Source organism: Acanthopagrus latus, chromosome 17, assembly GCF_904848185.1.
Source record: "Acanthopagrus latus isolate v.2019 chromosome 17, fAcaLat1.1, whole genome shotgun sequence".
NCBI lineage: Eukaryota > Metazoa > Chordata > Actinopteri > Spariformes > Sparidae > Acanthopagrus > Acanthopagrus latus.
This window is the reverse complement of record NC_051055.1, coordinates 1177266-1190050: the sequence shown is the minus strand read 5'-3', so window position 1 is coordinate 1190050 and position 12785 is coordinate 1177266. Positions and strand designations below refer to the sequence as shown.

The window sequence follows — 12785 nt, the reverse complement described above, 5'->3', positions numbered from 1 at the left end:
GTATATGTATATATATATAGCCCCCACAGGAAAGTTGTGTTAATGGGTTTATAACTCACAAAGGCTCAAGTTGTTACACTGTCATGAGGCAGCGGCTTCTCTCTCTCTCTCTCTCTCTCTCTCTCTCTCTCTCTCTCTCTCTCTCTCTCTCTCTCTCTCTCTCCCTCTCTCTCTCTCATCTGTGAGAAACAGAGCAGAGCCACAGTGGACAAAGAAGTGGCTTTAGGGTTGGTCAGCACACTCATAACACCATATTATCATACTACCAGGAAATGCGAACAGTAGACATCCGTGGCACTTTTATACCGCCATTTTTTGAATTTTTTTACTCATTAAAAAAACACACAAAAAGGGCACTTTTTAATACGAGGCAAAAGGGGCAGGGGCTCAAGCGCCCCTTGGGCCCTATGTATGCATGTGCCTGGCTTTAAGCATCCACCTGGCCAGATTGAAAGCAAAGCTGAGAGGCAACCTTGGGAGTAAATGCACTAATTTACTCTCCCTCTCAGGCATAATGCAACAACATGTGTTGAAGCACGTAAATGTAATTGCATGTAAAAGAGAAATAGTGTTGAAAATGCATTTGACTTAATTTCACTTCATATGTCTTATTTGTCTTATGAAATAACAGTTCATATTTATGTATTTCCCTCGGTTTCATTCTCAGTTGTCTGTAATCCATTGCTCTGGCCTTCTGGGTAACTGTTTCTCTGGACTTCTCAGTTACTTGTTCATTACACTTTGGATTTGAAGCCAGCAACATTGTGGCCGCTTCATTCCTTTCTGTTTTTCCCCTTACAGGTAAGAACAATGGTTGTAATGTCTTAGAGTGAATGTATATGATGTTTATGTGACAAGGAACATGCTGATGATGAAATATCTGTGTCAAAAGTAATCTTTGCAAGTGAATTTAGTTCGTCTAAACATCAAAGTATTAATCCAGCGTGAGTAAGTTTTCTAGCTTGAAACATGCAGACAGAGAGCGCAGTAGCAACATTCCCGATGCTGTTCAGTACAAGGGCGAATTGTGTGTGTGGTCAATTCGTGTTGTATGGTTGGAGAGGCAGTGCTAATGTGCTACAGTTTAAACAATATAATGTTTGGTAAATGTGTGGGTGCACAACAACTCTGTGTGTGAAGCTAAACCAAGAATGAAGTTTATGCAAGGTTAACATTAACGATGGTAGCATAAACAGTGTTGGACAACGCACGCCTATTATACTCTCTGTTAAAGGTGTTTTCCAGGTATTTTTACATTGTTGTGAAAGTGCAATATACATTTAGTTGTGATTTAGTGAACATGTAATGTCAATAGAGATATATTTGTTCATTACACTTTGGACTTGAAGCCAGCAACATCATGTCCGCTTAACATTTGGAGGCACCACTGGGATGTGTGTGACGTGGGTCGGCTTCTACAAGAGATAGATGTTCCCCTGAGAACAGAGTGCATGCATCTGAGGTATTCCTGCATACTAGGAGAGGAGCTAATACTCCGCGAAGGTTGAAAGGAACCACTTCACACTGTTACCCACACTTTGCTACAAGGATGGATTCATCAAGGATACTGAAGGAGGTAGAGGCCTTGCAGCTTCAGTTGATAAGATCTTGTTCGCCTCACAGGAAGCCGGGTCAGGCCTCAAATATGACCCAGAGTTAGTGCAGAATATGTTTCTTCACACTGTGTTAACCAGCTTGCAGAGTGACAACCTCAAGCGCAACCACCAGCCATATCTTGAGCAAACTGACATCTCTGATGAATTGTTATTGGACCAGATGAACACAGCATGTGCCTATGAGGCAGAAGAGGCAAAATAAGAGAAAATTGTTAGGACAACAATGACCTGTCACTATCCACTGCCAGTTCAACAAAATTTGGATAAAATGTCCCTTAAGGTACTCTCCCAGCTTGAAGAAATGAGACCTGAAATGGCTCTACTGGAAGAGCTCAAAGCTGAAGTATCCCAAATTAGAGAGTCTATGCCGGGGGTTCCCAAACTTTTCCATGCCAAGGCCCCCAAACAGCATTAGCTTCTGGCAGGGGACCCCCAAACCCACAGTCAATGCTACAAAATATGCAAAGAAACATCAACTCTGCTGTTGCTGTGTGCAAATTGGCGGGTGAATGTGTTCTCCGTCAAGATCTTACCCTGCTTTCATCAAATGACATATATCTCTGAGTCTGAGTAAGTATATTTTTTGATGTTGGAACATTCGTAAATGGTTAGAGAGTGATATTGCCGGTGCCACTGTACTTGTCTTGCCAAAATCTAGCATATATGAACACGTTAGCTCATGCTAGCTATCTAGCTAACAAGATAGCCAATTAACAAAATGCCAGATGACAGACATACATTAAAATAACAATTTAACGGAATTGTAGTTTATCATCTCACCAAATGCAACATTACATTGGTTTAGTTTTAATGGCATTTTTTTGGTTAACAATTCATTGTGTGGGCAGCAGAGCTCCTGGTAGCAAGGGTAAGGCAACCTTAAAAATTGTGTTGGTGGTTTACAAGTTGGGGACCTAAAGTTTTTTAAACAGCTTGGTTAAAAACAGTGTCATTAGCTTGTATTTTAGCTGCAGACCAGCAGCTAATGGTAAGATAGTTGAGTAAATTTTTTTTATTTTTTTTATTTATTTTTTTTTATTATGCTAGCAAAGTGAGTGAGTGAGTGGGCGACCAAGAGTGTGGGAGCTGAGTCAGCATTTGAAAAAGGAATATAGCTTTATGTGTAAGTACATTATGGGCCCCATTTTGTGATAAAATATACTATGCAGTGCCTTTGAGGAAAGCAGAGTTTGAAAAATACGTCAGATGTTGCTGTATGTTGTGACAGAAAAGTGACTTTTGGACAGTTGTTTAGCCCTAGCCTGAATGATAGCAGCTATTAGTATGATTAGTTTTCCACTGCTACGTAATTGTAATGGTCAACTGGTTACCATTCTGCTTCTTTAGCCTAGTGTTCTCACTACAGCTGTTAAGGCTCTACTGAACTACATAGTTATTAAATGATTAGCTCTTTGCCTGTCTCTCATTGTGTCCAGGGATATGATAAGTTGTTTGAATGAGCCAGGCAGGGAGCACATGTGGGACTGTCAGATGATTGCAGTTTTGAAAACATTACTGATGTAACATGTTCCCAGATATTTTAGAAGAACATTTATTTCTGCATGTATATGTTTATGAATACAAAAGGCTCTTCTGTATCATTAATAATACATAACTATATGTGGATGATTTGCCTGACAGTCCTGGAAAATGCATGAAAATATTAATAAGATTACTAATGAATAACCATTTTTACAGAAAACAAATAATGCTTTCTTTACCACACCCAGAGTTTGTTATGTGTTGAATAATATATCACTTTCATGTTTCAGTGCTATCTCAACTGTAAAACTAAATATGTGCTTGCTCTTATTATGTTCAGGTTGTAACTGTTTGCTTATCACTTATCAGTCTGATTGAGATTAAATAGACTGTACTTATATTTTACAGGTCTTCCATACATTGCTGAGCTTGAGGACTGGACAGTCTGCATTTATTTGTGGCTCTTCAGTAGTGGTAAGTACATTTACGAAGTAATACATCCAAACTAACTCTTAAAGTAGCCACAGATGTTCAAATCTAATACTGTATATGGGATAGTAATTTTTATTTTGGTTGTGTTTCAGAGTGTGCTGCAGAGGAAACAACAAGGTATCAGTTATTGAAGCATTATAGGTTAAAACATGGCCACTTTGGCCGCAAACACCCTTATTCATGCACATATTCAAATTGCCCGTGCATATTTAAAACTTGGAATGCACTTCGAAGTCACCTGTGTAGATCACATTTTGATCAGACCTCTCAAATATCAGTAGATTGCACAACATTCAACTGCCACCATTGTTCAAATAGCCACATTGCTTCACTGAAAGAATTTTTAACTCATGTTAATAGCCATCTAAAAAAACACAAAACTATATGTTGCATTTTTGAGAATTGTTCCTTTCAAACAAATATTTATGGAACATATCAAACCCACAAGAACAGAAAGCATAGGACATATACACTGAGTGATTTAAAAGGTGGAATTGTGAAAAATGCCACAGCAGATTCATTAAATTGTTCTTTTGGAGGTGCATGTCTGACAGATAGTAATGAGTCACTTGACGATGCTGAACTTGAAGATGATTCACTGATCCCAGAACCTGAGGATGTGTCAAAAGTTATAGAACAGAACAGAACAGAACAGAAATTGGCATCTGTCTTATTAAAGTTGGAGAATTGTTTCCATGTACCAGCCTCAGCTGTTGATGAGCTGTTAAATGAGTTGCATTATTTGGTTAATTCTGCCCTGGTGCCTGTAGCTAACAACATTCTTGCTGACTTCTTCAGTAACCGTAATTTGCAGGTTGACCAATTACTCATCAAAGAGTTAAAGTGCACACTTTCTTCATCTAACCCTTTGTCAAAAGCTTTAGGAAAGGAAGGGCTGTTAGCCACTGCATTTAAGCGGAAGCAATATTATAGAAATCATTTTAATATTGTTGATCCAGTTGAGTTTATACTTGATGCAAAGGCTAATAGAAGTTTTAAGTATGTCCCTTTGCTAAAGGTTTTACAGCAGCTACTTAATCAAAAGGATGTTCTTAGCAAGGTTATCAAAAAGAGAAGACAACAGAGAGTGAGTGACCAGCAGCATTACAGATTCTTTGAAGATGGCCAACACTTTAAGAATAATGTATTTCTGTCAGGAGAGGAACTAAGAATCTCTATCTGTTTATACATAGATGATTTTGAAGTTTGCAACCCCCTCGGTACATCATGGAAGACACACAAACTGTGTGCTGTCTATTGGATTTTGGGAAAGTTGCCCCCTGGCAGCCATTCCTCTTTGGCCTCAATATACCTGGCTCTTCTATGTAAATCTGATGATGTAAAGATCTTTGGCTATCACAGAATTTTTGAGCCACTACTCCAAGATCTTGTTACCCTAGAGCAACAGGGTGTTTTTGTCTCACATCTGGGTACATGCGTGAAGGGGACACTTCAGAGTGTGGTAGCAGACAACCTTGCAGCACATGGAATAGCTGGGTTTGTGGAAAGTTTCTCTGGCCAATATTTTTGTAGATTTTGCACGGCTCAGCGGGAAGAAACTCAAGTCAAAGAAGTAAAATCAGGTGCATTTACCCTCAGAAACAAAGAATTCAACAGTTACATGTTAATACTGCACAGGCAAAAGCAGGTACTTTTTTTGGTGTGAAGAAAGCTTGTATTTTCACAGAGAGACTTGCTCACTTCTGTGTCACATCAGGGTATCCCCCTGATGTTGTCCATGATCTTTTTGAGGGCATAGTCCCTGTTGAGCTTGCACAGTGCTTGGGGCTTCTCATTTCCAAGAAGTTGTTTTCACTTGTTGACCTTAATAATCACATTAAAAACTTTCAGTACAGGTGGGGTGACAAAAAGAATTATGATTGGTCATTTGATCCCTGAAGATGAGCCAGTCTGGAAAGTGATTCTAGACTTAAAAGATATTGTCGAGCTGGTGGTTGATGAATCTGTGGCATATTTAGAGTATAAAATCTCAGAGCACAGACAGCGATACCAGGAGGTATTTCCAGGTCAAAGACTCTTACCAAAACATCACTTTCTGGAGCATTACCCAGAAATGATAAAGTTGTTTGGCCCCCAATGTAATTTTGAGGCCAAACACAGTTTTTTCAAACAGGTTGTCAGACACACAAAGTGTTTCAAGAACATCACACTGTCTTTGGCAAATAAGCACCAGCTGATGATTGGCCATCACATGTATACAGGGAGTTATGCGAGATCAGCCTTGATGTGACACATGTCTCGTCAATTCCAGTAGATGTCCTGAAAGAGGATGTAGCGCTAAATACCCTGATCTCACAACAGTTACTCTAGCACAGAGTGTCTCTAGCAATGGCATACAATATAGAAATGGAATGATTATTGTGCATGGATCAGTTGGTGGATTGCCTGAATTTGTGGAGATACTTCAAATGTGTATATTGGAAAACACATTGATTTTCATATGCAGAAAATTGGCATCACGATACAGAGAGCACTACAGAGCTTTTGAGATACAAGCATCCTCAGCAACAGAGATCGAGTTGGCTGAATTAAGTGAACTGATTGACGACTATCCTCTGGTTGACTACAAGTGTGGAACCTGCCGAATGGTAACCCTTAAAAGATATATACACGTGTCTGGTAATTATTCTTGATTATTATTTGATGTTGACTGTTTTTATGGGAATACAGGTTAAAATGATACACAAGAAAACTCTTCAAAGACAGCTATTTTACACAGGAACATGAGTGCCTCTTAATGTGTCAGAAGTAGAACAAGGCTTTTTGTGACTTCAGGAGGAGGTTATTTGAGCCAGAATGAACACTACAATGACCCTATGACACTACACTGCACTATCATAAAATAATGTTGACGACGACTTTGCAAATTTATATAAAATCAACATTCATAATAAACAGTAAGCTAATTTAGAAGCAAGTGTCTGATTTTTATGCATCATTCTGAGGGATACTTTCTTTACACTATCCCTATGCTTTTAATCCCCGTGATAGTCATACTGATGATGAATGAATGCTGTCTGCTCAGACTTCTGTTTGATATGGTTTTAATCATTTTTTCTGCTTTTCTACAGAATAACCTGTCAAGCAATATGGCTACATCGGCAGTGCTTCGCATCATCCTTGGAGAAAATGACTCTTCCATAATAAGCCTGCCTTCAGGAATACCAGACTCTGTTGAGGAACTAAAAAGTGAGATAAAGAGACAATGTGAGGTGTCAGGAGACTTCAGACTGCAATACAAGGACATTGACTTTGATGAATTCATAAACCTGAAGTCCACCTCAGCTACACTCAAAGTGATTGACCTCCCAAGTGCTTTGTCTCTAACTAGCCCTTGCCTGTCTTCAGTGGAACCCAGTCTGGATGAAAGTGCTTCCATTTCATCTGTGGACACTGACATTCTCTCATCTTCAAGCTCATCATCATCGTCCCTCAGATGTGAGCCATGGCCAGACGTCTTCCCTGAGTTCATCTATGATGTGGAGCTCCAACTCCAACGTGCTAATACTGACTTTCAAAATAATGGCATCCTCTTCAGTCCAAGTCCAAGAATGAAGTCAGACATTCTTGAAAGTTTGGCATCCCAGATAATCAAATATAAAGCTTATCCGTGCAATGCTGAATTTGATGCAGTAGCTGAAGCACTTGTGAAGAAACACCCATGTTTAAAGGAGCAAGGTTCTGTTTCTGGCTTTTATGGCTGGAAAATAAGCTTGAAATATAAAATGGCAAACTACCGCACAAAGCTGCGCAATATCGGATGCTCCGAGCTGAATGTGAATTCCTTCAAGCGTAAACAAGGTGATCCACGCACATCTCCAAATCAAGTGAAGAAAGCTAGAAGAGCAGAAGTGAACTATTGTCCAGATTATCCAACAGGACAATCCCAAGAGAGCCTTGAAGAAGAGAGACTGGCACTATTGTCTGAAGTGAGAAAGAGCAACAACCAACAGGTGGTTAAGGAGAAAATGGAAAAGACATTTGCTTACAGGCGGCATGAAGTGATTGAAGAAAAGTCTTTCCTTGCTGAATTCAAAAGAAGGTGGCCAGCTCTTTTCTCTGAGCATGAGGTCAGTCATAACTAAGTTTTTTACATTTTAGGGGGTGAAGGGATGACATTGAAAGGAATCTTCACTAGGGCTGCAACAACAGATTATTTTCATCAATTTGGTCATAAAAATTATGTCTTCAAATGTCTGTTTACTCACAACACAGACACTCATTGTAAGAGGGAAATTGGACAATTTTGGCATTTTTTTTGTCTGTAAAAAAAATCTCAAGACTATTTGTTGCTCTAATCTTCACCCAAAGGTGAAAATTAGAATTATGAATTTATTCAATGTAAGGTGAACTGTCTCTGTTCATGTGATGTAACTGTCCAGAAAAGCACTGTGTCAAATTTGTTGTACTGCAAGCATGTGGTGGTCATTGGAACTGAGCAACAGAATCATACCTGTGAAAATGATAACTTTTTGGAAAAATAACTAATATCCTTATTGTATTCCTATATTGCATTAATTTAGTATGATCCACATAATACGTGATCATGGGACAAAATTTTCAACTTAGGAAGTCACAATAACATCTTGTTGGTCCAGTAATTTGATTATTGTTTTCTTTGACCTGTATTGTGTTGATATTTTTATACTTTGTTAAATGTCTGTAGGTAGAAGCTGAGTTTACTCGCATCACCACTGTACCACTGAGATCGAAATTGATGCAACAGCTGGATCATCATTCCACACAGCTGATGACAATCTTCAAAAGAAAAGGAGGAGCAGCTGGGCAGAAAATAAGGAATATCATGGCAGACTTGGATAAGGTACTTTTTATTTTATTTATTTTTTATGATGAAGACGAACCAGCTGGTCACTGTAGGGCTGAAATCCGGCCGTTGATACATCAGTGCATCCCTACTCCAAACAGTTAGAAGCTTACCTGCAGATCTGTGCATGTTCCACACAGTGTGGTGCTGAGATGCAAATAGCTGACATTATAATGTAGCTCCATTCACTCCAAAACCAAAAAATGTGCACCACGCACAGTTGTGGTCGATCAGAGAAACACGTTTTGTTTATTGTATTTATGTATCTCAAATAACTGCACATTCCACCATGCCAAAAAAGTATCTAAAGTTGCTTGTAAATTTAAAGAAATGCATTGTAAAAATTAGTAGTCTGACCAATGTGGCTGAACAGTGATGATCTGTAGTGGTAATTGCTGCACAATGCAATGACAATATAACCCCTCACACTTCCCTTGTTCTCTGCTGTAGAATGAAGCTGTTGAAACAAGAAGAGCCTGTGTACTGAAAGCACTAATGGTTTACCTCAATGAAGACCCTGAAAATCTCTTAAGAGAGTACATGGTAAGTATTTTGGCCTTTGGTTTCTACTGTACTTTCTCTCCAGAAACTGAAAATGTGATTGTTATTTTAGTAGTTTTTGACAAGTCTATCACACAGAAGTATAAGATATCATGCAGGCTTGGGGTAGACACACAAAACTTCTTAGCAGGCAGTTCTTTAGTGTCTTGGATCCAAACATGACATTTATGGACAACAAGAAAAATGCATCAGATTGCCTGACATTCTAACAGACAGAAAGATTTGGGGCATGCTTCCATAGTAAAAATCCCTTCATTGAAATCACATTAATAGCAGTTTGTGAACTACTGTCTTGGGGTATTATTTATGGATGGTGCTACATCCTTCCAGACAATATTAAATGTAGTCTGTAACAATAGGACATTGGAGGCTGGATAGATAATGAAATTTCTATATGTTGTAACAGGTGTATTTGTTCTATTTTGAGGATGTTGAAGACAACCAGGAGGCTATGGACCAGACAGTCCTGGGAATCTTTACCATAAAGATGGAAGGTGCAGAGTCTACAGATGGCCTGGCAGATGTTGGAATAATCATTGAAGGTGTGGAAGTGCTCCATGACCTTGATAACATTGCAAATGCAGTCGCTGTTTTGTTTGGCCTCATGTACTCACTGGATCTGAGCTATCCCACAAACCTGAAGTACACATTTGAGGTTCTCCAGAAACTTGTGATGGAACTAGATGGCAACAAACTCTCAACAAAGGCTCAAGTGCTAAAGAACAAACTATTTGAAGGAACATTTTAGACAAGTGTTGTGCTCCTGAGCAGCACAGAGGAAACTTGGAGGACAGATCCCATCCCAAACTATCTGGCAGAAAACTGATTTTTGGATCTGCATGTTGAACTGTGAACAGTGAAGAGTGGATTAGATGCACTAAATGTTTAACAGAGTTAAGAAAATGTTTACAGAAAGATGAGACAATAACAAACTCAACACAAACACATATGAGAAGTTTGAATTCATGTCAGTTGCAGAAGTGGAGATCAACAATGTGAAATGGAGAGTGATTGAAAGTTGGACTACTTTGTTTTACTTTTTTTTTCCCTTTTGTGGTTTAATTTTGGAAAACACTGCAGTGATTTGTTTTCTTTTAACCCCTACAATGCTGAAGTGGCAGGGAGGAAAAGATTATTTTGAAGTATTTTTACTTGACATGTGTTCACCGTATTCATGTAGATGGTTCATCTTTAAAAAATCAGTATCTAACGTTTCATTGTACAGTGTTCAGTAATTGTGAGGGGAGTGCTCAGCCATGTTCATTCTGCCTGCTTCTTAAAAAATATAGCTTTAAGGTTTGGTCTGGTTTTGTAGGTCCTGTAAAAGATTTTTATTTTTATTGGGCATTTTATACAAATTTAACTGTAAACAAAATTGAGGATTTTATAGCATTAAAAAACATTTTTATTTAGAAATGGGGAAATAAAAGCTATACATGTTGATAAATTATTTGTTTGATATGCAGGAGCAATATATATATATAACATATGCAAATTCAAAGTTTGTGGTTTTAAATTTGTTTGTTTTGTTTGTGATGGTTGTAGTTTTCCATTGGTAATAAATAATATTTTTCACAGAACTAAGGTATTGTAAATTTGAATTTACTTAACTACATCGTGTGGAAATTGTTGACATAGCTAGGTTTAGTAAGTGCAACATTATTCACTAGCTTGATAACAATGAAAATTATGTAAGTACTGATTATTCTTGTCAGTTATGTTGGAACAAGGAGTTGTTCAATTAGTGTTACACAATGCCGCTGAAGTACATTTACATTAGTGAGTTAGGTCAGTGTAATGAATGCCTGCTAAGTTGGCTGAACACTTCTTGATCAGTTAAGGTGAACTTGACCAGATAATATTGAAATTACTTAATACAGTCCTGTTGGTTTCACATAAGCGCATTATTTCCTCTGTAATAGCAGTATTAAATTGATTTGAACACAAGACAGTTTTGTGGAAATTGTTGACATAACTATATTAAGTACATTGAACAAATTATTTTTTTGAGTGTAGATTGATGCTACAGATCGTGATAAACATTTATACACTTTTTTTTTCATTCACCAAAAACAAAGTACACGAATATGTCCATTCTGAGTTTAGTTACAGACTTTGTTAAAATATCTGCCACTCTGTCTGCTGTAGAACAATATTCAATAGTTATTCTTCCATCACCAAGTGCAAATCGAACAAAGTGATATCTAATATCAATGTGTTTACTCCTTTGACAACATACAGGATTTTCTGACGAGCAATTGTGCCTTGATTGTCCTCATAAATTGTCACTGGCGCATGTTCACATTGATTGGAGGAACAATAAATAATCAGACTCACAGTCTTGAGTTGCTTGACTGGCATGCATCAGCTCAACAGAGCAAGCTGCAGTCCCTATATTTATAATTTGCAGCACCTGTGTGCAACTCCTCCCATTTCAGTGATCAGGCAAGATGAATCAGTGTAAGAACAAACAAAACTCAACATATTTTTTCCCAAATTCCATTTTTTCTATTTTAATTTTTGGTTATCCCATTTTTTTCTTTTTACCTTTTACTATTTTAAACTTCCAAAAACAGTGTGTTTTTAATGTAAATGACTAAAATGCTAAAATGTACACAAATTCTGGGGTAATCAGAACATAACCTTAAATTTATGGAGGTGACAAACACATTTCCTCATACTGAACCATACAGTACATTAAAGTGCATCAAAACAGTTCACCTGACACATACAAGTTGTTCGGGAACTGCTCGGCTCTGTGCTGGGGGTTAATGTTGAGTTTCTCAGTTTTTTCACCGATGAAGACAGAGCCGTGGGCAGCCTCTTTGCCATGCTTACATTGTTTTGAAGGGGGAGGAGCTCAGTCTGTGGAGGGGGCTTGTTGTGCCACCCAGATTTGTGTCCCTTCATGCAGTTTTCCCCAGACATATGTTCCTCTTTCACACGAAAACAGCATTTGAGTGAAATTATGTCAAATCCCAGCTAGCAGGGAATGTTCCCACAACACTGGCTAACCTTCCCTACAAGTTCTTATTATGTTTTCAAAGAATATTTTAAGGATGTTTATCATTTCAAATAATGTTCCTATAAAGTTAAATGTTAAGAAAGGAAGAATGTTTTAGTGCAACATTCTGAAGATGTTTTGGTGATGTTTTTGAAGTAACAGATTATAGAATGTTCTTCTATAAAACATTCCCATAATGTTACAAAATAGAAAAGGAAGAACATTCTTGAGGCAACATTTAGGAAATGTTTTTGGCATGTTTTTAAGGCCTCCGATAACAGAATGTTTTTTATAAACCTTTCCCACAACGTTATACGATAACAAAGGAAGAACATTGTCAAAGCAACATACAGAAAATGTTTTCAGAATATTATCAAGGCCTACAATCCCAAAACATTTTTCTAAAATGTACTTGTAATGTGATATGTTAACAGAGAAAGGACGTTTTAGCTGTAACATTCTAGGGATGTTTTGAGTATGTGGATGAGGTAACATGTTATAGAATGTTCTTCTATAAAACATTTCGAATGTTACATGAAAACAAAGGAAGAACATTCCGAAAGCAACATTTAGAAAGTTCTCAGGATGTTCTAAGGGGCTCGTATTATATAAGGCTTTTTTTTTTTTTTTTTTTTTTTTTTTTAAAAAAACAACAAAAAAAAAACATTCCAACAGTTTTAAATGACAACAAAGGAAGAACATTCTGTAAGCAACCCTTGGAAAAAGTTTTTGGGATGTTATTAAGGCCTCAGTTCACAAAACATTTTTTTCTACAGCATTCCTG

The 12785-nt window shown here is 37.7% G+C and overlaps 1 protein-coding gene across 3 annotated transcripts; it reads left to right on the top strand.

Moving 5' to 3' along the window:
• The first annotated feature begins 235 nt into the window (after positions 1 to 235).
• Positions 236 to 10934, top strand: LOC119005515. 3 transcript variants are annotated; one of them, XM_037073210.1, is made up of 7 exons: positions 236 to 801; positions 3507 to 3572; positions 3683 to 3707; positions 6683 to 7681; positions 8278 to 8433; positions 8887 to 8979; positions 9425 to 10934. In XM_037073210.1, exons 4-7 carry the CDS (start codon positions 6701 to 6703, stop codon positions 9743 to 9745), a joined length of 1551 nt encoding a protein of 516 aa, XP_036929105.1. In that variant the 5' UTR covers positions 236 to 801; positions 3507 to 3572; positions 3683 to 3707; positions 6683 to 6700; the 3' UTR covers positions 9746 to 10934. The 3 variants fall into 3 exon arrangements, with proteins under 3 accessions (XP_036929105.1, XP_036929104.1, XP_036929106.1); XM_037073209.1 differs by lacking the exon at positions 236 to 801 and adding an exon at positions 2659 to 2739; XM_037073211.1 differs by lacking the exons at positions 236 to 801; positions 3507 to 3572; positions 3683 to 3707 and adding an exon at positions 6096 to 6230.
• Positions 10935 to 12785: the final 1851 nt, after the last annotated feature.

What these genes read in the sequence shown, in the direction of transcription:
- LOC119005515 (XM_037073210.1), top strand. Translation starts at nt 6,701, where the DNA reads ATGGCTACATCGGCAGTGCTTCGCATCATCCTTGGAGAAAATGACTCT. An exon ending in CTCTTTTCTCTGAGCATGAG is followed by an intron (nt 7,682 to 8,277) that starts GTCAGTCATAAC and finishes AAATGTCTGTAG; the next exon opens with GTAGAAGCTGAGTTTACTCG. An exon ending in ATCTCTTAAGAGAGTACATG is followed by an intron (nt 8,980 to 9,424) that starts GTAAGTATTTTG and finishes TTCTATTTTGAG; the next exon opens with GATGTTGAAGACAACCAGGA.